Raw genomic sequence first — 25,841 nt, 5'->3', positions numbered from 1 at the left:
CTGAGTGAAAAGCACTTTTTTTTTGTGTGAAGTGCATGTCACTTTGGGACAGATTAGCAGCTGAAGAGCTGCATTTTCTTCTGCACATCTCCACAGTTCAAACTTTGCCCAGTTTCAGCTGAGGGACAGTCCCTGCTGCAGAGTCAGTGTTTGACTCAGTGTTTTCACTCTGCATTTCCTGCTGCTGTGTTTGACTTCAAACTGAAAGAACACGTCAAGTCACTAAATATACAAAAAAAAAAAACAACAACGATTCTACTCATATACTCTTTGAGATTCATAACAAAGCCATACAATGATTTTGTTATGGGGTTGATTTGTTACAAACACCAGTGAGGTGATCTCGAGCTCGACAGAGAAACGACTTGGTGCTTTACACTCGTACTGAAAATTTAATTCTGTTGACTCTCATCCTGTGAGAGAATGACTAACTGAGAGAAAGAAGAAGAAAGCCCCGCGGGCCTTTTGTTGCTTCTGTTTGTCTAATTATTGATAATCGTTTTTCTCCCGTGCTTCTTTTTTTCCTTGCTTACGGCTGAAGATGCTTGATGGATAAAGGCTTTGTGCGGACCGGGAGGTGGTTCTTTAAGCCGCACGACCTGGAGGAAAAGGCCTTGGGCAACAGGTGAGTGGACTTTTTGATTCGGCACGACACGTGCCACTGAGATATTGTGACACTAAAACCTGTCGCATCGCAACCTGTGATCAGCGCACAGCATCATCGCGTGTGTGCACGACACAGCTTTGCAGTCTGAATGTCTTTCATCCACTTTTGCAGCGTCTGCTCTCCTCGATGTTTCAGTGTTTGGCTCACGCTCTGAGACCATTAAAACCAGGAGTTAATGGCGGTGAGAGGTGAGAGCTGCGCTCTTGCTCTCGCTCTCTCTCTGTGAGGGGAGGGTGGGTAGTGTTGTGCATGTGTTGGCGTCACGCTGTGGAGCGATGAAGCCAATGTGGGAGACAGACAGAGACACAGGGTAAATAGATGGGATGGGTGTGAAGAAAGACGCTCGACTTGTTGCTTTAGCCGTTACGCTTTCCCTCTCTGCGCTCGGCTCCGCCTCCTCCTGCAGGTGAGGATGCGGCGTTTCCTTACATGTGGACTGCAAGTATCCAATAAGTTTCTCAGAGGAAACTACTTAGCTTAGTCTAAAAGCCCGTTTTAGAAATCAGTTTCAATATCGCTGAGAGGCGGTAAACACAAATATCAAGCATTTTGTCCAAAAAAATAATGGTAATAAAAAATATTTACTTCGGTTTATGAGCTGTAAAGCTGTAAAGTGCAATGTCATTCAAATGTGGTGCAAATTAAGTAGCGGAAACACTTGCACTAGAAAGTTGCTGACACTAAGTGCAGTGTGCTGTGATGTGCTCAGGCTCAGCTGTTCAGTAGTCCCTCGGTGAGACGTCTGAAGACTGCGTGACATTTGTAACGCACACTTATTCTGACAGAATATTTTGATGATTGATTATGGGAAATAAAATGAGGCAGCAAATTAAAGAGAAACTGTGAAGCAAACATGGATAAAATGAATGAATGATTGTGTGATTGAAAGGTTTGTGAATCATCTACTATGGCCCTCAGTCACAGGATCTCGGCCCAGATGAACACAAAAGAGACTTTGGACCAAAGAGTGAGACAACACTCTCCACCAGCAGCACCGTAAAAAGACACCAAATGACATGTGGTTATCAGTTATTCAATACAAATAAAGGGACTTTTTAGAATCGATAAATAGAAGTGTTAAAGCTTAGTCTGAGGTTTAAAACCTTTTAAAGATTAGCGTACAAGGGGGATCACATCTGTCTGAAAATGCTGCATGTGCACCTGCAGCCTCGCTGGATGAAGTGCATCTAGTTGTTGATTGACCCATCAACAAGACTGTGGCTTCACTTTTTTTACAAGAGAAATGAAAAAAATGCAAATACGACCAAATATAACCCGCGTTACGATCTCCCGGTGGGGCTGATTAAAGACGAGGAGACGGGAGTTGAAGAAGAAGAGGGTGATAGATTTCAGAACAGTGTGTTTGCAATCCTCACAGTATCACCAACGCAGAGGCTCGGCCTCAGAAATGACATTGTCTAAGCGTGTGCTGTGATTTACACGCGTGTAAGTCATTTTTTTTTACTCCATGAATATGTGGTACGCCCCCTGCTGAGCCAATCCTGACTTGTACAGTGAATTATTCAGCATCCTGGAAGGAGAGACAGAGAAGGAGAAAGAAATATGAACACGCCGACACCAGCAAACACAAATCTGAAGTAGATGGTGCACTGGTTGTATTTTTCCCCCCATGCTTACACTCTGTCGCGGTTGCATATGTGACCGTGTTTGAGTGAAGTGTGAGAAGTAGCTCCACAGCTTGATTCCGGCACACGTGCAAACACATACACGCTCATAAATACCCACACACAAATCCCTTGTTCCCAGAATAGCAGTGCCGCCTCACAATTGCCGGTGTCAGACCTCGGCACCCCGGATCCCTGACCATCAGTGTTTTCATGCCATCGGGGGAATATTGCTCAGTTGGGCACACAGTGACCTCCCGCCTTAGCTGTAACCAACTTCTTTGTCTCTCCTTTTCGCTCCCGCGATGTACCTCCCAATCGGGGGGGCGCTTGTGTGCTCATATCTGTGCCATGCCTCCTCCTTCCCTGTGCCAATTCCTGCTCTGTGGTGCTTGCTGCCATTGTCAAGCTTATCTGGTGTTTATCTTGTATGTGTCCCCGGGCATGGCGGGGATTGGCACATCCCGGAGAAGATTCCTAAACCAATCTCCTCGCTCTGCTTTACCCCAAACCAAATCCCCCCCCCCACCCCCTTCCACCCTCCACCCCTCCATCCTCTTGTGCTCTCTTTGTGTCTGAATGGGAGGAAAGCACTCTGGGTTGGTAACGGATTGCATCAGACAGTGATGATAGCAAGAAAGAGAGAGAGAGAGAGAGGGGTAAGAACAGGGAGGAGACGCAGTGTGTGTGTGTGTGTGGTAGGGAGGTGGGGATCAGAGAAGGTGGGGGGTCATAAATTAATCATTACTATAGACGGGTGAATGGATGTATCAGTCTGTCTCTCTCATTAGCTCAGTCAGTTCTATACACGCCAAGCGCCGCACACAGTATACTTGTGAACGCAGTTGCACTCATTCGCATTCACAGCCATGTGCATAAATAATGTTTTTATTCTGCAGCGTAACAGAGACGTCCGCCGGTACTTGACCATGAAACAAAAACAAGCCGCGCTGCCTGTTTAAATACTTCAGAATCTCAGAAAACCCCTTATTTAACCTGTCAGAGTAGTTTTTTTTCTTCTCTATTTTAATGCTCCCCTCTTCTCAGGGACACTGTGATATTAGCCATTGCCTTGGCAACAGACATTCAGTGTTAGGTCACATGAGCAAGGTCACAGAATATCCAGAAATAAAACAACAAAAGATATTAAAGGCATTCCCATTTCTCTCACATCCGCTCCTCTGTTCTCCCTATCAGACCTGTGTGATAAATTTACTAATGCCAAGTGCTCATGTTAAACCTGCGTAAATGGATATGTGCGATACACACGCACGCACGCACGCACGCACGCACGCACGCACGCACGCACGCCGGCTTCCAATCTGTGAAAAAAATAAAAAATACAACTCCCAGTTGTAATTAATGAAACAAAGAAGGTCATATGCTTCTTCTATTCTCAGTCTTTGTTCCTCATCCTCATGCAAAGCAATATACAGTGTATTATGTGAGAGATGATATTAGTGGTGATGACATTTCATCCGTTAATAAGTTAAAAATGATATGCAACGATGCAAAAGATTACAAAAACAACTATTTGTTCAGGCTTTATGAAGACTGCTCAAGGTGTGTGTGTGTGTGTGTGATGAAGAGACTGGTTATGTTTCAGCTTCCAGGTGGCAATGGAGGTAAACGAAACCCAGACACATCGACATGTGTTGTCTTTGCAAATGCCGTGTTGGAACAAACTGTGTCAATGCACCACACAAGGCGTTGTTCTGCATGTACAGCTACAACAACAGTGACGACAACGGAGGATCTTTATTCTACAGGATACACAATAACTTGAAACCTTTCAAGAACATCACTGAACTTTAACCTTACTGAAGACCAGCTTAGTCTTCAGACTTACATCTCATCATGTTGGTCTGGGATGGACTTGACTGAACGGGTAAAAGAACTTATAATAATATTTCATTTGATTTGTTTTAGAAAGGCAAATATCTTGATTAAACTTTAAGTCTTGACGTTCTATTACACACACACACACACACACACAGGTCATGATCACCACAAAAACAGTGCATTAACGTACTGCAGGAGAATGAAATGTACAAAAACGCCCCGGGATAAGCACTTTCATTCAAAAGTTTTCTATTAAAACGTACTATTCTACATGTGCATGGACAAGAACACTTGACTCCCTATTACCCAGATTTCTAGTATTACTAGGTAATATCACAGAGAAAGAGAGAGGCAGCGAGGCAGAGAGCCAGAGAGCGAGAGGGACAAGGAAAAACACATAGATCAATAGAAAGCACAGTGATACATCACAGCAGTGGCCTCATCACCAGATCCTTTTCCTCTCTCTAATTAGGACCACAGATATGTTGCTTAAAAGCCTGTAGTTTAATGTGCACTGAGCTGAGGCTGAGAACAGCGACTGTGCAAAGTTTGTGTCCCTGAGCGTTGGCACATCCTTATTGTGAATCCATATAGATCTATAGATTGAGCTGTTTGAGCTGGCACATTGTGATAGTAACAGTGGCTAAAGCCACCCAGTGGGGGCAGCTGAATAATACATCAAGCTGACTGAATCCACCTTATTCTCCGGTTAATATAGCGACATGGCGGCGGCTGTGTGTTATGTATGCGAGCACCTGCATAAGCCTAGGTTTATTATGCATGTGCGGTAGGATGTGTTTGTATGGAATAAACGTATTGTGCCCGCGCAGAGGAAGACGTGTGTGTACATGCAGCTCACAAAAGCTTACGAGAGGATAAACATCCTCTACATCTGTCCACGTGCACGTCAGAGCACAGACGACGTTCCCGTTTTCCTCAGAGCTGTGTTCAGACGCCGTAGGAAGAGTCAGGGATGGAGATGTAACTTGTAATAGTAGTGCAGCTGTGCTGTGGTGGCAAATTAAGCAGATTAATCCCCCATATCTCAGATAATCTAAGAAAATGCTATCGTGCCTGCTTAGTGCACACGAGTGTAGTTAATGATTTCTTAACACATTTATCAGATCATGAGCTTTAGGTGCCTGTAACGGTGGAAACAGAAGCTACTGCACACACGTTTTACTGTTTATTCCTTTAATCTAATCTGGCTTTATCTCTTCCCTCCCACACTGGCTTTGATATGAGCAGCCTAACAACCAAGATTATATTGTCATTTAGTTTTGTGTGTCAATAGAATACAATAGAATTCATTGTACTAGACAACAACATTGGTGTTGGATCTTCAGAAACTAGTGCAAAAGAATCCTACACAACACCAATAATAATGATAATAAAGTGTTTTCTAATGCTTCTGTATCACTTTCCTGAGAGCAGCAGAGTGAAAAGTGTGTGTGTGTATAAATATGTGTATTTGTTTGTCTTTAGAACCGTGTCATGAGGCAGAAAGTCATTCCTGAGGAAGTGGATAAATTTAGGTGCTGAGTGGAATCGCTGTGAGTGAAAGGTTAGGGTTGGGCAATAACTGGTTATAGTGAAGATAAGAGATAACACATTGTTGTCTTGTGAATATCAAGATTCATGAATAAAGTTATCCAGAGAAATGTAGAACAAGATATATAAGGTTCCAAAAAATACAAGATAATAATAGGATAGTAAATTATAAATAAAGTATAAAAGTAGCTGGTGCGAGCGTTACGGCAGCTGAATGAGAAAAATAATATGCACCTATGTGTGTGTGTGTGTGTGTGTGTGTGTGTAGCATTGTGATGGTAAAACCACACACTTGTGTGGTCACACTTGTTTCCACATGTGTGTGTTCACATGGTATTACATGACAATTGTATAGGCTTATGTACATTTGGACAGTTGCTACAAGATACCGTAAACTGTTGTAGTTCATATATATATATATGTGAAATCAAATGAAACACACACACACACACACACGGACAGTACATTTCTGTGTTCTGTACATTCCCTGATTGATTTCACCATAAAAGTGTGCTCAGTTGCCACACATTAAAACTCTGATCTCATCGATATGTGTGCAGCAATTGCAATGCGTGGCTCTGAATTATTCACCTCCTCTTTTTTTTCTTTCTCCTCGCCTCTCATTTTAGACTCTGTACCTCTCCCTCCTTGTCCTCTTAATTTCCTCCATAATCCTCCTTTCCCTCCCTTTTGTCTCGGCATTACTGCAGCATCTCCTTCATTTTTTAACCTCTGTTGCTCGCTCCGTCTCCGTTGCTGTCATTCTCTCTCTTTCTCTTCCTCTCGCCCTCACTTCTTTTTCCTCAGCCACCCCCCACTCTTTCCTCTCCTCTCTCTATCTTTCAACAGTACTGTCAGCCCTGAGGCGAGTCTCAGCCATCACTCCTCTTCATTTATTAATACCTGTACTCATACAGCCCATCACACAGCTGCCTCACATCTCTGCGCACTGCTCGCACACACACAGTACACAGTACACACACACACACACACACAGTACATATACACACACTTGTTTGCTGACTGCACAAACATCCCAAAGGATGTGAGAAGCCCAGTGTGTGTGTGTCCACACACTCACACCCGCTTACTGTGCAGGAAAATGCCCTTTGTAAAAGGACAGGGAGCATCAGTCTCCCAGCAACGTCAGCCCCTTTTTGTACGTCTGCGTTTATTACTGCATTTTATTGCGGTAATTATTGATCTTAGGTCATAATTAAGACACATTAAATCCCAGTTGCGTCTATAGTTTATCAAATGTAATTGATAATGTATGTATGTGATGTCAAATCAGCTTAACTTTCACTCTTTGGTTTTGTATATCAAGGTAAAATGGATTCGTATTTAGGTTCAGCTGAAATACTGAGCGATCCAGCACCGGATTCCACTGGAACACTGACTGATTTTAACACAGAGGAAAAGAGATAAAGATACAAACAGTGATTCCCTGCTTTTCAACTGGGGCTTCAGGTTTATGAGGAGTCTTAAAGGTGCAGTGCTTTTCTAGACGTGCATGCGCACGCACACACACACACACACGCCTCATAAACATACAGTATAATAGCAATATAAAAAGAATTATCAGCAAGAGAGGGGGAATAAAGTCTAATGGATGCTTTATTTCACAGCTGTATGTAATGTTTGAAGGGCTGTTAGGATTCTAAGTACAGGCAGAACACAAATTATAATTAGTGCGGGAAATCAGTCAATCAAACAAAACAAAACAAAATGAAGGAAACATTGAAGATATACTAACTTGTTCCTGTTTGCATCTATCGGTTTAGGTTTATGGCTGAACACTCAGGGGATAAATGGAGCGTTTTGTAATCAAGATCCTAAAGATGCTGCCAAATTGTAAATTGTGGTTGTTTGTGCATACGTGCCGGCAGTTGGTTTGACTGGAACTCTTGACATGCAGCGTTTCCCCCGAGCTTCCCTGTGCTGTTATATATAGCTCCTCTTATGGCGTAATGATGCACTGAGGACAAGGTTGGAGGGCAGTGACATTGAAAGCATTTTCGACTCGTGTTTTGTGGCGATGAGGATAACTAGCACTGTGCGTGCGAGCACGAGTCTGTGCGTTTGGTGCAGGATTGTGCATGCATATGTATGCGCTTCACTTCTGCTCCTCCTCCTGTGATTGTGCAGTTCTGTGTTCTCAAACCACCTGCTGTTATGAGGATATGTTTCTTTTCTCTGCATGCATCAGGAATGTTTATGACCCAGAGAAATTGGCCTTTTCTCTCTTTGGGTGCGCCACCTGGAGGCCGTCACGGTTAACTCCACTTTATTTGGCTCCCTCATGACTGTTTAGCTCTGCCCATGAGTGACTGTGGAACTGGCCATTTTATTGAATTTGATGATCCATTACAGCTCAAATGGAGGTCCAGCTCCCTCAGGGAAAGGAGATATTGCATAGGCAGCAGGGTAATCACACAGAGATTACAGTACCTGCTGACTTTATTGTCAGTGTGAAATATATAAACCAAGGTGGTAAGGAGCTTTATAGATTAAAAATATACATCAGTGAACCCGTCGTGGTAGTTAATGATGTCCAGCCCGCCCACTGGTATATAGATTGCAATAATGCCCCAACAATTACTCCTCTATGATTAAAAAAAAATGGAATGCATGATGAACTATGCCTGGGCTGTGTAATAAAGAGAGCTCTGCATATGTAAACATGCAGTCACCACAATCAGTCATCAGGAAATGAGGATTTATACCTGCAATAAGGAGCTTGTGTGGGAAATGATGAAGATGATCAATACAAGGGCTTTTACAAAGACACATTTTGAACGTGTGTGTGTGTTTGCTAAATTGCTATTTGGAGAAAACAATCGATCGTCTGTCGCGCTGCGGCCAGAAAGAGTGGCACATTCACGCTGTACATTTGTTTTTGCAGTGGATTTGATTCATTCTGACGTTTAACGTAATTAAATGCAACTTCGGTTCAAGTTAAGTCTCATTTTCATTATATTAACATTTTTTTCTGTGTAGGATATTACAAAGTTGAAATTGGACAAAGAGCAGTGTCTATTTTACTGGGAAAACCCATAATGCAATATGATGTTTTTATGTTGTGCACAAGCTGAAGCTCGAGAGGGATGTGCTCACATCTTCCCGTGATCAGCTCGCAGTAGACACGCGGGAGGCATTACACCACCACTATCCTGTTCTTCCTCTGTCTGTCCGTATTGTCATGATTCAAAACCCTTTGCTGTCTTCTGTCCCCAGCGAGCACCTATCATGTTCCTTCTCCTTCTTCCTCCACGGGGAGAGCAATGTGTGCACCAGCGTGGAGATTGCCCAGCACCAGCCTGCATACCACGTCACAGAGGACCACATCCGTCTCACACAGACCTCCACTACGCCCGTGCAAGGTGACGCCACAATCCCTGTTGCTTTTGTCTTGGGTTCATGAAAACGGGAACAAACAAAAACCGGTGTCCAGTAACGATGGACTGCTGTATGATGGGCAGGTGTGTCAGAGTGTACAGAACATGACAAAGCTGTGGCAAGGAGCAAGCTTTGCCCTATTTAAAAGCAATCCAAGTTAAGTTTTGCATTGAGAAGATTACTCATTTGTATTCATGAAGACATTATAAAGACATACTGTTATAGTTAAATCAATTCTGTAGTTGTTAGATAAAAAAAAAAAACACTTGTAATGTGTAAAGTAAAAAGCACAATATTGAGGTGATTAAATGAAAATACCTTGTATTGTACTTGTACTGCATCCCACTTGTAAACTCCAGAGGTTTAAGAGTATAATTAAGGAAACACACAAGATTATCTTCATTGTTAAATTGGCCGAAGCTACTACTGATACTACCGATCTAATAAAATAAGGTTATTATGGGAAAAGACAAGGGAACCCTCTGAAAAGTGTTTAAATTTAGAGCATACTTTACTCATTCCAGTCACATTGTATTCACCTGCAGTGATCCTGAGTCCATACGGCCTGAGTGGCACTCTAACAGGTCAGGCCTACAAGATGAGTGACCCAGCGGTACGGAAGCTGATGGAGGACTGGAGCTACTTCTACCCCATGGTGCTCCAGCAGAAAGAGGGAACTGGAGAGAAGGAAAAAGAGGCAGCAAATCACATTTACGATCGCAACTGTCACGTGGCAGTGGAGGTCATCGTAGGTATGGAAACTGAGTTTTGGTTGGATTCCAATGAAATCACACAGCATAACAACGACAACGGGGGATCTTTACAGCAAGAGCAGAATAAGAAAAACACATCAGACTGCTGTGATGTTGCTTTGCTAAAAGGAAAACAGTGAGGGTTCAACATCACATTGATTACCCACAGTCTCCGTGTAGACTCCCAGACTGTTCCAGCTGAGACATTAGTGGATAGGCAGCAACTGAAATATTATTTTTGCTGCAGTGATCCTTACAGTCTGTTTAGCAGATCTCAGAGAGGAGAAGAGGGAGAAATAACTACTGTGGAGGAGAGGAGAGAAGAGACAGAGAGCAGAGATAGGGAAGTCATTGCAAAAACCGCAGGGAGTTACTCTAAAAGCTTTGTCTAATCAGTCTGATCCCGCAGCATTGGTTTGACCTGATTACAATCAAAACTCCCATGGATTCCAATAGCTTTTACATCTAAAGAGGAAAGCCCGTCTAGTTCTGCTGCCTCACATTAAAGCCAAGATGTAACTGTGAAGAGATTTAAGATCATACGTTTTATACAGTAATCACACCATCCACAGCAATGGGTGAGGAGCACATGGGTTTGGGTTTTCTACATTACAACATATTAATAACTAGACAGGCTCTGGGCGGTGGGGTTGTCTTTAGGCATAATAACTATTACGTGAGAGTTGCATAAAAAAAACTAGGTGCTAGCCGACTCCTATACCCAGTTTTGACAGTTTCCATAAATTTTGTTGTTAAAAATGAGCAGCAGCCATCTACGTGTTTCACAACCTCAAATAACGTCCCTTTTTTTTTTGTTGTTGTTGTTCATTTTTTTGTCTTCCTAGGTGGAGTGAGGATGACCTACCCAGCTGCTTTTGTTCTGATTGCCCAGGGGGACTTACCAGTGGAGCAGCCTCCACCTGTTCCTGCAGCTCAGGGCCTCAACAGAGAGCCGAACCACTGCAGCGTGCCACTCACACCGCCGACGTCACCAGAGCAGCCCTGCTCGGGTAACAACAAATATGCTCGTCAGCACTTTATAAGAACACAAACTGAAACATCGCAGTGGGAAAAGCTACCTTAAATGTTAAAGAGTCATTTTGAATTATGACATCTGTTCTGCTTTTCCTCTTCTACAGCAGACAGTGGCTTTGTCACGTCAGTCTCCAGTGTCCCAACGCCAGACAGCAACATGGGGGTCACAAGCATTAGCCCAAAGCATTCTGGGAAAAAACTTACTTGTCAGGTGGTGCACCAGGCCTGGAGGGAGTGCTATCTCAACCAGCCTCAGCATGTGTGAGTTTAACCATGACAAAGTTTGTCTCCTGTGTTTTGGCGTGATTGCCGTTGAAAGAGCAGTGATGCAATTGAGCTCATGCCCCACATGGACGTGTTTGTTCCCCGCAGATTGAATCCACCATCTGACGTGACGCCCAAGAACGAAGTGCCAAACGGAGTTACCACATGGGACTTCAACGATCTGGGAGCGCGAGCGCCCTGCAGCTGCTCCAGGTAGAACAGAGCTGCAGCCAAGCTGTTCGATATCTGCGTCACACGCACGGAATCTGAGCCTTGTTTTCATTTTCACAGCAAAATCTTTTTTCCAATTTTTACTGTATCATCATACTGTGTCTTCAAAAGAGAGATCTTAATGTCAAGTACTAATCACTTTTTGAAATATACTTGCTGTGCAGCTTTTATCTCTTACAGCATATTTTGCCCATTCAACAAGAAGATAAGTTTTAGATTTAGATTAGTTTAAGTGTAATTGAATCTTAGAGTTATTGTTCTCGCGTTCATAATATTTATTGCCACTCCATTTTTTTGAAAACAGCATGCGACAGCTGTTTTTGTAATACTTTTTTATTAAAATTTTTATTTTTTTTATTTAATTAAAGGGACAACACTAATTACTGACTGCTTCTTCAAACATTGCTCCAGGTTAAAACAGCAGAAGATAAACCTGACCACCACATCCAGTGCCAACACCCAGACCAGTGCCAACCCCACTCAGCCTGCTGGCCCATCATTATACCCTCCGCCTCTGCCCAAACACAAGACCAGTGAAAAGACAGAAAAGGCTGATAAACAATCAAAGAGGCCAGCCACGATCCCCTTCCACCACCGTCTATCTGTGACACAGGAATCCCCTCTGGAGCAGGACTCACCGGTCGGGCCCCAGCTTGCAGGTCTTGTGGCGCTGGAGCCACCCATAGAGACTTTGGGCTCTCTGCCAGGTTGCAAATATCCCAAACCGCTCTCTACAAAAGCCCCCGAGTCCCTCCTCCACTCACCGATGTCTCCGCTTCCTCCGACACTTAGCCCGCACCCTCGGGTGCAGGACCCAGAGGTCCTGGATGGCCACGTGGACATGCCTGTCTGTCCAGATGGAGCTTCAGGTCTGGGGCTGATTACCAGCGACACAGCTGTGTATACAGCTCTGCTGAGGCAGAGGGAGAATGGAGCTGGCTGGTGGAGAGGCTTCAGGACTCCCACAACTGATAAGACTGAATTCAGACCCTCTGACCTCCCCACTGATAAGTTGGAGGAAGTGAGGACAGAGGCTGCCACTGAAGGAGCTCCACTAAAGAGGTAGGATAGTGACACAATAGAAGTGTTGGTCTCAGTTGGTAGAGGACTGACCATGGCTGAGATATTAACAAAGGTATCTCATGTTTTCTGCAAATATTGTGCAAATATTGGTGGAATTCACTATCTATCGACCGAAGCTAAGACACATCCAGTGAAGTTGTTCTGGAAATATAAAACATTAAGTTCCCACTAATGCCACGACAGATTGTGTGATTGCCTTTGTCCCCTTCGTCTTCTCCAGACTGTACACACAGACACACAAGAGATTTAAAATCTCAGAGGAGAGGGTGAGGGACCACATCCACACGTTGGGCCTGTTCCAGCAGCCAGGTGTGGAGGCACTGCGGGAGCCTGGGGACGATCCCTACGACTTTAAGGAAGGAGACATTGAGTACATTTTCTCCACGTCCAAACGATTAAAGGGCCAAGGGCGAGAACCCAGCAAGAAGGCCAAGGTAGAACAACACAGACACTTAATTGTGACACGTAATTTATTGTGTTATAGTGTCATAATGTTGAACCCACGGAAAATGATCACATGGTTTAATTTATTCTCAACAAACGTCTTTCCAACAGCTTCTTTTCAGTGGGGAAAAACAACAACAACAGTACAACCAGACTGGAATAAGTTTGGCATATTTATCATCTAATAGCCGAAAAGACAAATATTTTCCTCAAGATTTTGTACACGGATTTATTGGATTTAAAAACAGTAAATATTGGATTTAACGTTTTCCAGCAGGTGAAGCATAAATCAAACAAATGCTGCTGCTGCTGCTGCTGTGTTTCTCTGCTAACACATTAAGCAGATGGCAAGTCAGGGTTTTGTTCACTTGCTGCCCTCGTGTGGCCAAAAACCTCATGAATTCACTCTTGTTCACTTGAGAGACAGTTACTTGTGATAAAAGCAGCTCACGCTCTACAACATTTTCTTGCATGGTCATTTTTTTTATGCAATGAAACACTAAAATAAATGAATAAATGAAACACTATGAAATGTTGTGGCACAAAATGTCACAATGTTACGCATCTTTTTGACCTAGTTATTTGGAAGAAGGCTGAAGACATTTTATTTAAACAAAAAATATACTTTTGTCTCACTGCAAGAAAGTTTCTGGTTCGGGAAGTTTGCATGTTCTTCCTGTGTGTGTGTGTGTGTGTGTGTGTGTGTGTGTGTGTGTGTGTGGGGTTCCTCTCACATGTACCAAAACATGCAGAGGTTAATTGAACAGGGACTGGGGACCTGTCCAGCATGTGTCCCGCGACCCTCACGTGGAGGATAAAGCCTGTAGACGATGAAACTAAGCTGAAAATATTCATATCTATTTCCAATTCATCCACCAGGGAGAGGAAATCACCAGCAATGGAGCACTGCCTGATGGGAAAGATGCTATGTCCATTTTTAACTCGGCACCAAAATCAGGTCAGAAACTACCCCACTCACTGCCATCATCATCATCGTCACACACATATCCTGCAGAACACTCTGTGACTAAATACTTCCTTGTGCAGTGTTTTTTTAAAACACTTTTTTTTTTTTTAAACAACTGCGATGTTTGTGTTGCAGATGAATCTAGTCAGGACGACGGAGCTGCCAAAGCTAATCCTTCCCTGACCAGAGAAAAGGATCTGGTGGTCAACATCTCTGATCTAGACAACATATTTGATGAAGACGAGGAGGAGTTGGGGGTAAGACTTTATTCTGTAATACAGGCCTAAAAGTAGGGGCTCCGAGTCCTAGGTCCGAGTCTCATGCTACCGTTGTCCTGGTAATTTAAAATGACAATATTCTGAAGCACTGAACAAAACTAATGGTCTAAGCTTGTGTGTAATGATTTGTAGACTGTGTACCCCAACCAGCACTCAGCAAAGCTGCCGATGTCAACAGAAGATCGCCCTCTGGGGAAGGAAGGAAGAGTTGCAGTGCCGTACCCATCAAGTGAGTCACAATCTAGACAAAAATACATTTCAGTGGCGTCTGTTGCAGACTTTATATGGAACCACTGCGTCCTAATTGGGGAATAAATCCTGTCCGTCCTCCCTGTCTCTTCATCTCCTTTCAGCAGTAGCAGACCTCCAGCGCATGTTTCCCACGCCACCTTCCCTAGAGCAGCACCCCGCCTTCTCGCCCATCATGACGTACCGCGACACCCTGAGCACAGAGCCGCCTGCACCCGTCGGAGCAGCTGACCAACTGCCACCTTTAGCCTCGACGCAACTCATTGAATACAGGATGGAGACCGACGAGGGCATGGCCAGCCCCAGGCAGGAGGATATCAAGGTAAGGAATTGATGCATAATTATTTGGCTTTGTGTGAAATGGGAAAAAGAACATGGACAGAGAAACTTGTTGATGCCAGAATTGACTTAAATCCACGGAAAACCTTGGTCGCCATGGGGAAGTCAATGCATGCACTTGTGGATTAAGTGGCAGCTAATTACTCTTTGCAACTGGTCAGACTCACATGCCAAGTTGGAATTGTTTCACTGACATTTGCACCTCACTAATTAGCGATGTCTGCGTTGTGAGTCAGACATCTGTACTGACTGCAGGCTCTGTGAGCCGGGAAGAGCTAATTATAGGAGATTGCACTTAGTTGCCGCTATTAGGTGCATCTGCTGGATAACATGGACGACAGGCTCTTCCAAACGACAATAAAATAACTTTTGTTGTTTTTACGAGAAACACATAACTGTGATTAAAGGGTTTAATTAGAATTAGAGCTAGAGACAGCTTTTATGAATGAACAGAGAGTAGGATACAGTAAGCTACGTTGCGTTAGATCTCGGCTGATTTGCACTCCTGCCTGTAGAATGTAATCTTGCTTGTTTTGTGATGTGTTGCTGGCAAGTTTTAAATATGACACTAAGTTCTAAACATATGGATAATGTGCATAATGTTTCAAACACACTCATTTCCAAAGACAATTGCTATAAAGAAAAATCCCACTGGCAAGTAGTGCATGTGCACGTGAAGGCATGAATTTGCTAATTGCACTGTGTGAATTGATGCCTCATGATGCCTTTGCTGTTTATTGTAGTGCAGGTTATTAATGTGCAATTCCATACATATCACCATGCAGCTGTAAACAGTAAATGTGTAGTAATCTGCCACTGAAACTAGTCCCCACACAAAAAAAAATGGGTTTCATTTCTAAGAATAATGGCTGTAAAAAAGTGTTAATTGTTCTTCTTCTTCTCCTAATCCAGCCACAAATAGGATCCTCCATGTTTGCCCCACTATCCTGCCTCCCCAGCCAGACCCTTCCACCACTCAAGATTCCTGAGCAGTGTTACTATCGTCCATCCTGGGCCCTCTTGCCCAAAATGGAGCATTTCCCAGCAGTCATGCATCCCCAGAACACCACTTTCAACAGGGATGGATACACGTGAGTAGTCGGCTGTGATTAGCATAGAAAACATTTTATTATGCTGTTATTTTTTTAAAGCTTTTCATTAAAGCTTTTGAACATGTGCCAGACTATGTGGTTTCGGAAGGATGAATATACGAGGGTGACCTCAAATAGAAAGAGTGTAGCACTCTGAGGATGGTAAAGTCAGATGGTTCTGAGGATATAGCTCTGCTCACATCTAAGCACCAGCATGACCTTCAAGAGCTGCTCCCCAGAGAGTCAATTTAATATTGTTTTTCTGTCTGACTGTGTGTTTTGTTTTCCAGAAATATCCCCAGTGTCAACACTGTCACAGATCAGGAGTATAGTCAGATGAGCGCCACCACTGCCTCTGTGAGCACCATTGCTGGCATCCTCCCGTCTCCTGCCACTCCCCGCTTCTCTGTTCCTACTCCTCGCACTCCTCGTACACCAAGAGGTATTAACGCTGCAAGCTCTGGGCAGGGCTCAGTGAAGCAGGACGGCACCGAGCTCAGCTCACCAGCCTCTACTCCGTCCACCAGCATTCCTCTCAGTTCTGTAGAGCCCCTGGCTCGGCCAGGACCCTCTCTGCCCGAGGCCCACAGCCTGTACACTATCCTCCTTCTCTCAGACTCCGTCCTCAACGTCTTCAAGGACCGCAACTTCGACAGCTGCTGTATCTGCGCATGCAATATGAACGTCAAAGGAGCAGATGTGGGGGTTTATATCCCCGATTCCACGTGTGAAGATCAGTATCGCTGTATGTGTGGCTTCAGTGCCATTGTGAACAGGCGGCTGGCCCACGGCACAGGCCTCTTCCTGGAGGATGAGCTGGATATTTTTGGTCGGACTTCTGAGGTCGGCAGGGCAGCCGAGAGGAGGCTGGCTCTTTGCCGGCGGGACCCACCTATGGGAGACCCCAGGGCCAAGCGGCCTCAGGATACAGCCCCTGCGTCTCCGTCTGTAATGATCCTTCTGCAGGAGCAGTGCTCCCAGCCCATCTCCTCCCTCACGTCACTGCACTTCCCCCTCAGCTGTTCCTGTCACGGCCGCAAGGGGGCACTGCTTCAAAGCTGGATGTCTGAAAAGCAGTGGGCAGATGAAAGTGATGCCTGTGTGGAGTGTTACAATGCCTTGGAACAGGGGCTGCAGTATGTGGATAATCCCATCGGGGGCAAAGTAGATCAAGCTGTGGTCAGGAGTACAGCTTTACATCCCTGGCCACACACTAATGGTAAGAAACATAATCTAGCTGCTAAAGAAGGAACCTGAATGATGTATGTCAGAAATTCCCAAACTCTAGAGGGTTTGTTTTAATAATTATTATCGCTATCCTATATTTTATATTTTACTTTTTTGAAGAATTATGGTAATGGGAGCATTTTTCTGTCCTCCAGACTCTGGTAACACTGTAATACCTGTAAGGCCACACTTTAGGAAGCCATTCACATTAATCTGGCACTTTTTCATAGATGAGACGACTGCATATACAGCACAGTGCATATGTCCATGTATGCTTGTGTGTGTGTGTTCACCTGTGTGTGTGTGTGCATGTCTATTCTAACCCCCACAGTGCTGGACATGAGCATGTTGTCGTCCCAGGACATGGTTCGCTTGCTGCTGTCTCTGCAGCCTTTCCTACAGGATGCCATCCAGAAGAAGAGGACAGGACGGACCTGGGAAAACATCCAGCATGTGCAGGGTCCACTCACATGGCAGCAGTTCCATAAGATGGCTGGCAGAGGTTCCTACGGTGAGTCAATGTTCTTTGTGGGTTTTTTGTACTGAATACTTTGCCTGTAGCACTATAAATCTGTGATAACATGAGATGCACAGTGATTACCTTGTTGGATTGGAGTAAATATTACGATCTCTGTTGGTTTAAGGTTCTGAAGAGTCACCGGAGCCGTTACCCATCCCCACGGTTTTACTAGGCTATGACCGGGAGAGGGACTTCTTGGCTTTGTCCCCGTTGGCGTTGCCTTTTTGGGAAAAGTTGCTATTGGAGCCTTATGGAGGGCAGCGGGATGTGGCGTATGTGGTGCTGTGCCCCAATAGCCGCTCTCTCCTAGCTGCGGCCCGATCCTTCTTCCAGGAGCTCAGTGCCGTATACGAGGTGGGCTGTCTGTGGTGGAATGTCAACAAATATCATCTGGATTACGATGTTATTGTTTGAATGAGTTAACAAAGTGTTGCCCCGCTTACTACATTTCCAGACGTGTCGCCTTGGGAAGCACCGCCCTCTGGCCAAGGTGTCCAGGGATGGCCTTGTGCGTGTGGGTGAAGATGTGGAGCCAGAAAAGCTTGAGGAGGTTGATGTGGATCAGTGGATGACTGGACCATGGGCTGGACAGCAGCACACTGACAACCTCAGCAAACTCAAGCTGTATGCTTATGCCTGCAAGCAGCAGCTAGGTGAGGATATCCAATCTAATCTAATGCATAGATTGAAATATCTGCCACCAGGGGTCTCAATCTCAATAATAAAAGACCTAGTTTGATGTCAGGATGCAGCTTTGGATCATGGGAAGTGTTGTCTTGTTGGGGTTCTTTGGTGGCAAAACCACAGCAAGTGTCACTGAGGAGTTCTGATCAATTAATGATAAAAATAATGGACAACACACTGGCTAACTAGTAGCACAGAATACTTCCTTCCTCACTCTTGGTTTGTCTGTTACCGTTGAATAGAAATAACATTTTATATGGATTTAAAGAGTGAGGGAAATGTTTTGGCAAGTGTAAGTACACTCAAAATATATAATATTAGATATTTTAGTGCAGAAATGTTACATATTATGTCTTTAAGTTTTAAATTGAACCTTTTTTTATTCTAACCTTAACCCTTTTCCTTTCCTCAGGTCCTCAGCTGTCCACTCTGACTCTGGACAGCAGTCTTCTGCTGCCTCCCAAAGTCCAGCCTCCTGTGAACAACGCGTCCTCAGCCCAGTCTGCCTCCTCTGGACAGACTCAAGCTTGGGCTCCTGATGGGGAACAAGCTCAGGGTGCCGTCGGTTCGACTAAGTCTCTGACCCCGTCTGGAACGACCTCAGGCCAGACGGGAGAGACAACTCAAGGAGAGAGCAGTGATCCTAAGGGGAACTCTACTACCACACCACCAGCGAACACACCAGCAGAGAATCCTGAACTGTAAGAGCCTTTTCCTTTTTAATAAATGATCCACCCTCCCGTGTTGTTCCACACATTTAAACGAATGCAACGTTTGTTTGCGTTCAGGACGTCTGAGCAGTCGAGAATCGGCATCCCCACTGTGGCTGACTCCACGGACAGCTACGCCAACCCACCAGCTATCGTTATTTACATCGTGGACGCTTTTCTCAGCGCAAGTGCAGTGAGAAATGAAGGCGGAGAGGAAGAGGAGGGTGACGAGGTAGAGGCCAGTAGCATTTGGTTACTCGGGCTTCTTCGCTGCTACACAGAGATGCTGCAGATGTTGCCCGAGACGATGAGACCCGCACTGGTGCTACAGGTAAAAAAAAGATGCTGGGATTGACACGATGCTGGACGCAACAGATTTCCCTTTAACTCTTCACTCTTGATCCTAATTGTTTCTCCCGTTCTTTTGCCTTGATCGTATGCAGGTGGTGCCGTGTCAGTATCTTCTCCAGCCGGCCAGTGGGGAGAGCCACTTGTACCTGCAGAACCTGCGCTCCATGGCTTTCTCCTGTTACTCCCAGTGCAGGCGTCTGCTACCCCAACAAACACACATCAAGTCCCTGACTGGCTTTGGCCCTGTGTCCACTGTCAGTACTGTGCTTAAGACTCCAGAGGTAAGCATAATGATTCAAACTATGATGGAACTTAAATGTTTATTATATTTTTTCACACATTGTACTTAATATGCTCAATGCATGCAATGTTCCAGCATCCTAGTCCACTGCAGCTGTATACTCCTCCATTCATCCTGGGTCTGACTCGTCCCAAGCAGCCAGAACCAGGAGAGGTTTGGGCAGAGATCCCTCCCAGATATAATGTGCTCTATGTGGGATACTGCCTATCACATGACCAGCGCTGGATCCTGGTGTCCTGCACTGACCAGCAGGGGGAGATCCTGGAGTCCTGCATCATCAACATTGATGTGCCCAACAGGTGAGGAGATGGCTGTTTATTATCCTCGTCCTGTTCACAGTTCTCCATCGTAAGGTTCTGGTGTTTTTACGTTGATGCCTCATCCCTCAATTTTTCACTGCAGAGCACGACGTCCCAAGGTTTCGGCCAGAAAGATGGGACTGCAGAAGCTGTGGGAGTGGTGTGTTGGCATCATCCAGATGACCTCGCTGCCATGGAGGATTGTGATTGGTCGATTAGGCAGACTGGGACACGGGGAGCTTAAAGGTGAGAGACTACGGTTCAGAAAGAAAGAGAGAGAAAGCACTCACCTTTTCTATCAACATAGGCAAATAGTAAAGGAATCACTACTACTGTAAAATCTAATCATCTCTTACTTGCAATGTCATAAAAATGGAAGCATCTGTATCTTCAGTCTGTGGCACAATACTCATCGCCTTCCTGTAATTACTCGGACTGTATTATAGCAGCTCTAATATTCATCTTAGTATGTACAGCCCTGTACAAAATCCTTATATGTTAAGAACTAATCGGTAATAAAACTGATTCTGAGTCTTCTTTTCTGTCTGTCTCTCCTTGTGTCTCCTGTCTCATCTAGATTGGAGCTCACTCCTTGGAGAGCATTCTCTCCATTCAATAGGGCGCCAGCTGAGGGAGGCTTGTCGTATGTGTGGGATCTCAGCTGCCGACTCTCCCACCATCCTCAGTGCCTGCCTGGTCGCCATGGAGCCACAGGGCTCCTTTGTGATCATGCCTGGTTAGTAGCTCGCCCACGGCGTCTGTTATAAATGATGGTGACGACAGTGCTGATGCTGATCCTTTCTCATCGACGGTATTATTGTAGTTGAGTGTCACATTAACAACATCGGTGACTAACAGTTGTATGTTTGTGTGCGTGCGTCTCCAGATGCCGTGACCATGGGCTCAGTGTTCGGACGCAGCACTGCTCTGAATCTGCAGACGTCGCAGCTGAATACACCTCAGGATGCTTCCTGCACACACATCCTAGTCTTCCCTACTTCTGCCACCACCCAGCTCGCACCCAGTTCCTACCCGACAGAAGATAATAATGGTAACCAGTGGCAGGATAAAAGTCACTCTTGCACTTACAAGATATGAAATCCCAGGTCTGGATTTACATTGTGATGGGAATATTTATTGTGTTAGTGATGACTGACTCTAGACTCCTCTCCTCCGGAGGTATCAATAACAATAACGTTTAACATGATCAGGGTGGTCGTGACACTGGAAACATTGCTCTCTCTGTGTTTTCTCTGTTAGACGACATGTTTGATCTGCCCTTCCCTGATGAGCTGGAGAACGACATTGGCCATGACATGATGCTGATCACGGGGAACCTCCACCCTTCCCCCAACACCTCTCCTGTGCCCTCACCTGGTTCTCCATCTGGGATGGGAATGGGATCACATTTCCATCACACCAGGGTGCATGACGGACTCATTTTATGAAAACATGCCCACAGTGACACGGCATACCCTCACACCTAACATAAGAATCACAGATAGTGTATTTAAACAGTATAACATTGCAACTGTTGCTACAAAAACATCACTATTTCACAGAAACGTGATCGATGTACTTGCTTTGATCTGTTTAAACGGATAAAGAACATATGGTATAGGAAATCAGAAGTGTCATTATTTTTGACTGCACACGGGGGGAATTTTGCTCATTCCTCCCTCCAGTTCTTATTGACGTTTGACACCACGTGTTTCTATCAAACGTGATTACGAATTTAAGGTTTGACAAGTAAAATAGACGCCGAGGAATTTGTCTCAGAGGCACAGGAGAACAGAGGTGCTGACAACCGATAATCAGCCGCAATTAAGACGCCACTGACACACTGTAGAAACAACACTGGCAATGCACAGCTGCATAGTTTGAAGTTGAAGGTTAAACACTGTGCGCTCAATTTCCATCACTTTGAACCACGCGGTGGAAAATGCAAATACATGTTTTGCAAAGCCTCTGTGGCAGGAACTTATCCGGGTCAAGTTTGTTAAAACCAATATGTTCCCTTTTTAAAACAAGTGGATCGCTTTAGCTCACTTTAAACCTTTACACAACATGGCTTTTTCTTTTCAACATTATTCTAAGGTTCAAGTACAAAACACAGGCATCCAGCTACTAGAAATCAGTGAGCTATAGTTTATATGCAGACTGTGGGTAATTGCTGGTCTTCTCCTGTGTGTAAATATAGAGTCAAGGAGAGCGTTTGCTGTCTCGAGACAATCCACCAGAGGAGCTGAAGCAGCAGCCGCTCGCTCTGGGTTATTACGTCTCCACCGCACAAGCAAATGGACTTCCTCACTGGTTCTGGGCCTCCTGCCCACAGGCTGAGAGTCAGTGTCCACTCTTTCTCAAGGTACTTCCACCATGACATACAGTGTTTGTGTTAGTGTGTGTGTGTCTGTGTCTGTGTGAGAGAGTAAACTCGTATTTTTGACATTGCTTTCTTTTTTTTTGCTTCAGGCATCTCTCCACCACCACATCTCTATAGCTCAGTCAGATGAGCTGGTGTCAGACAAAACTAAGAGGACCCCTCACCCCTTAGACTCAAAGACCACCTCTGATGTGCTCAGGTAAATGTTTTACATATTGCTTTAGATCCTGGAGTTTGAGTGCACAACAGTATAAAATGACCATATAGGTTTAAAAATGAACTAGTTCAACTACTTATTTAAGTAGTTGAACTATGTACGTGGTAAAATGTAAATGACATGGATCAATTACAATACAATGTCTAACACATTTATTAGACCACCACTCAAATCCACATCTGCACTAAATTAACAGCATCGATAATTATAAAAATGTTTTTTTTTTTACATTTCTGTTCTTTAATGCTAAAATATAATAATTATTATTGTTATCTAGGATTAGATGTTTTCTTAAAAAAAATTGTAAAGCACATTATTATTTCTTGTCAAATTGTAGTTATTTACCTGCATTCCTGAAGAGAAAAATGTGTTTTATGGTTGAATGTTGGGCATAAAAAGGTGAATTCACTTTGTTATTTGCCAAAATAAATAATAGTTATTTTATTGTATACAATTATACAACTGGTTTTAAACAAGTTGTTGAAAGATTTCTGAAATATGTATGGTTTTCTCCTTTTTATGAGGAGATATTAAATAAATAAATGAAAACATACTTACAACTTAATATCCATTCAAATGAACTAATATAAATAGAATAAAATGAATATAAATAAATAAATATATTTAATTAATTATATTTTTGTATTTTTATTTATAACATATATCTATAGAGAGAGAGAATATATATTCTATATATAAATTTATTTTATTTATTATATTTATTTAATACATTTGTTCTTATTTATATTTAATAAATATACATAAATGATTATAAATAAGATGAGTATTGAAAAAAAAAAAAGCCCTTGACAAAATTGTCTATTTTCTGATCACAGGTTTGTATTGGAACAATATAACGCCCTCTCCTGGCTGACGTGTACCCCTGCCACTCAAGACCGCCAATCCTGTCTGCCCGTCCACCTGGCTGTGCTGATCCAAATGTACAATGCCATTCTGAACATGCTTTAACTGTGTGACACTTCCCGGAGAGCTCAGCGGGGGATGGACAGTTTTATTTCCTCTGTGCCTACACTTCCTCCTGTCAGGCACCAGAGAGCACCAGAACTCTTCTGCTGTTTTGGGTAGACATGTACTTAAAGGCCAATTCAAGGACAAGGCAATACAGACTGCCTTCCCCTGAGCCTGGTGTGTAACAAATAAGAAAGTCTATGAACAATAATCACTTTTGGTGAACGGCGACAGCGTGCAAATCCGATTTGTACCTTTCAAACTGGCTCTGGGCAAGTTGTGGAGCTTTCTGAGGAATAATCAGAGGGATCTGTCTGACGGTGTACTGACATATCAAAATATAAACCTTCTCATGATCAAAACGGCGTCACGTTCCATGTGGACTAAACCTCTTTGTGGCATTTGAGGCATCCGTGGATGACAGAGATGGCGGTATACGATCGTCTGGGGGCCACGCAACTCCATAATGTACAACCAGCAAAACGTGGCACGACAACACAAACCCATGGCTTTCTTTCGATGTTCCGTTAACAATGTTTCTACATTTTTTGTACAGAACTGCACTGTTTAGCTTCTTGGGACTTGCAGTCAGTCGAGGAAACTTTTACCTTTGCTCTGAGAGGGGCAAACATCCCCACGTACTCCAAAGAAGGGAGCATTTAATAACGGCACTTTTTCCTCACCTTCCAAAGTGTAGATAAAAAACACGATGGGAAATATTTGATCGGTCAAGGCGTTAAGTGTTGTTTATATTGTAATGACATACATTTGCAAAGAATTGAGACTTATTTTTTAATATTTAAAACAAAGAAAATGAGAAACTTAAACAAGGCCTTTTCTTCCCAATTGATGGTTAATTGTCTTGGGATCTGAAATAAAAAATAAAAAAATGTCATTTTAATGCAATTGTAAAGATGCCATATTTATACAAATTATATCATGTCATAGAATTTGATATGCTATATGTATATACATAAATATATATTACCTCTTCAAAGCAGGCACTTAATAACAAGAGTGAGGGACATAAATATCTCGTGAAAAATGGATACAGTATGAACATTTATCAAAGAAAATGCATTGTTCTTTCTTTTTTTATTATTATTTTCTACAGATACTGAACATTTCAACTTCTTATTTAAATGTTTAAATTAAACTAACGGATGCAGGAGATACAGTATACTGTATATTTATAAAGTGTTCCTCTTCTGCTCAAAGACTTGAAATAGGCAATAGAAAACCATGGTATTTGAATATTACAAGGTAATGAAATATTTAAAATGACGTTTTTATCTCATTGGCTCTCCTAAATGATGTCAAGTGAACCATCAAGGCCTGTCTCTTCAGCTTCACTCAGTCTGCTGTGTGTTAGATTCCTAGCATGTTTGTATATACACTCTTCAGCTGTGTCTTTTATTTTTTTATTATTGTTTTTTTGTTTTGTTTTTTTTATTCTTAAAGCTGTACATTTCATGCTGGTTGGCTTACTTTCAAGCAATTCATATCAAACTATTTTTGCTGTGAGCTTTTGAGATAGATATATATATATACATGTATGTATATATATATATGTGTGTGTATATACATGTATATACATACATGTATATACACATCTATATGTGTATACAGTATATATATATATATATATATATACAGTGCAAAACTCATTTGATTACAGCCAAAAGGTTAAATTGCCAAGTAAGTGTACACAAATGTACAGATACGTTTGCAAAAAAAACAAAAATGTTCCATCTCTCATCACTTTGAATATCAAACAGATCCACTTCAGTGCGACTGATCTGTTTCTTTTACACTCTTTTTTAGTAAATTATTAAAACTCTTGAAAATGATGCTGCGTTTGACGTCCTCTCTGAATCCAGACAAATGTAAATGTGTCAGACTGTACGTTGTGTTTTTGCTTTGTTTATTTGGTGTATGCAGTGTTAATAATCAGTAGTTATCAAAAGCAAAAAAACAGTGTTGTTTACCCGACCTTTAATACAATTTTCAGGTACATGACCTTGTTGTTAGGTCAAATTTTCCACATGTGTTCGTCGGATTAGAAGTCACGAATATGAACATTAACTAAAAAATACCTCAATCCTCTATTTGTTTTTTAATGTAAGGCCTTAACTTGTAATGCAGTAACTTTACAGTGTGGTATCCCCTATTTCAGTCATGTATAAAGTAAATAAAAGGGATACTAGAGTAATAGTACATGTATCTTATCCGAAAATGACTTTGGTAGAAGTTGAAGTATCTTTTAAGTAATATTACTTATGCAAAAGTGTTAAGTATATGACATTTTACTGTACTTAAGTATAAAAGGTCATTTTCTGATATATAAAGTTTTAGAACTAAAA

The 25,841-nt window shown here is 43.1% G+C and overlaps 1 protein-coding gene across 4 annotated transcripts in view; it reads left to right on the top strand.

The window, feature by feature from the left end:
* The window catches only part of LOC122787070 (mediator of RNA polymerase II transcription subunit 13-like), a 74,167-nt gene extending 48,839 nt beyond the window's left edge, over positions 1-25,328 (top strand). Inside the window, exons 4-31 of one of the 4 annotated variants that reach the window (XM_044053635.1) lie at positions 542-625; positions 8,923-9,068; positions 9,630-9,836; positions 10,682-10,846; positions 10,979-11,132; positions 11,244-11,348; positions 11,778-12,428; positions 12,670-12,883; positions 13,773-13,851; positions 13,996-14,117; positions 14,271-14,367; positions 14,492-14,709; positions 15,639-15,817; positions 16,108-17,036; positions 17,376-17,555; positions 17,689-17,918; positions 18,019-18,217; positions 18,661-18,949; positions 19,037-19,289; positions 19,402-19,590; positions 19,686-19,909; positions 20,013-20,155; positions 20,487-20,645; positions 20,796-20,960; positions 21,170-21,333; positions 22,110-22,274; positions 22,382-22,491; positions 23,346-25,328. In XM_044053635.1, coding sequence (XP_043909570.1) covers positions 542-625; positions 8,923-9,068; positions 9,630-9,836; positions 10,682-10,846; positions 10,979-11,132; positions 11,244-11,348; positions 11,778-12,428; positions 12,670-12,883; positions 13,773-13,851; positions 13,996-14,117; positions 14,271-14,367; positions 14,492-14,709; positions 15,639-15,817; positions 16,108-17,036; positions 17,376-17,555; positions 17,689-17,918; positions 18,019-18,217; positions 18,661-18,949; positions 19,037-19,289; positions 19,402-19,590; positions 19,686-19,909; positions 20,013-20,155; positions 20,487-20,645; positions 20,796-20,960; positions 21,170-21,333; positions 22,110-22,274; positions 22,382-22,491; positions 23,346-23,478 — 5,953 coding nt within the window. In that variant the 3' untranslated portion in view covers positions 23,479-25,328. Of the gene's footprint in view, positions 1-541; positions 626-8,922; positions 9,069-9,629; positions 9,837-10,681; positions 10,847-10,975; positions 11,133-11,243; positions 11,349-11,777; positions 12,429-12,669; positions 12,884-13,772; positions 13,852-13,995; positions 14,118-14,270; positions 14,368-14,491; positions 14,710-15,638; positions 15,818-16,107; positions 17,037-17,375; positions 17,556-17,688; positions 17,919-18,018; positions 18,218-18,660; positions 18,950-19,036; positions 19,290-19,401; positions 19,591-19,685; positions 19,910-20,012; positions 20,156-20,486; positions 20,646-20,795; positions 20,961-21,169; positions 21,334-22,109; positions 22,275-22,381; positions 22,492-23,345 lie in introns of all 4 variants that reach the window. The other 3 variants (XM_044053636.1, XM_044053634.1, XM_044053633.1) reach the window with 3 other exon arrangements.
* Positions 25,329-25,841: the final 513 nt, after the last annotated feature.

Source organism: Solea senegalensis, linkage group LG21, assembly GCF_019176455.1.
Source record: "Solea senegalensis isolate Sse05_10M linkage group LG21, IFAPA_SoseM_1, whole genome shotgun sequence".
NCBI classification, from domain to species: Eukaryota; Metazoa; Chordata; class Actinopteri; order Pleuronectiformes; family Soleidae; genus Solea; species Solea senegalensis.
The sequence above is the reverse complement of the archived record's forward strand: the minus strand, read 5'-3'. Positions and strand labels throughout refer to the sequence as shown.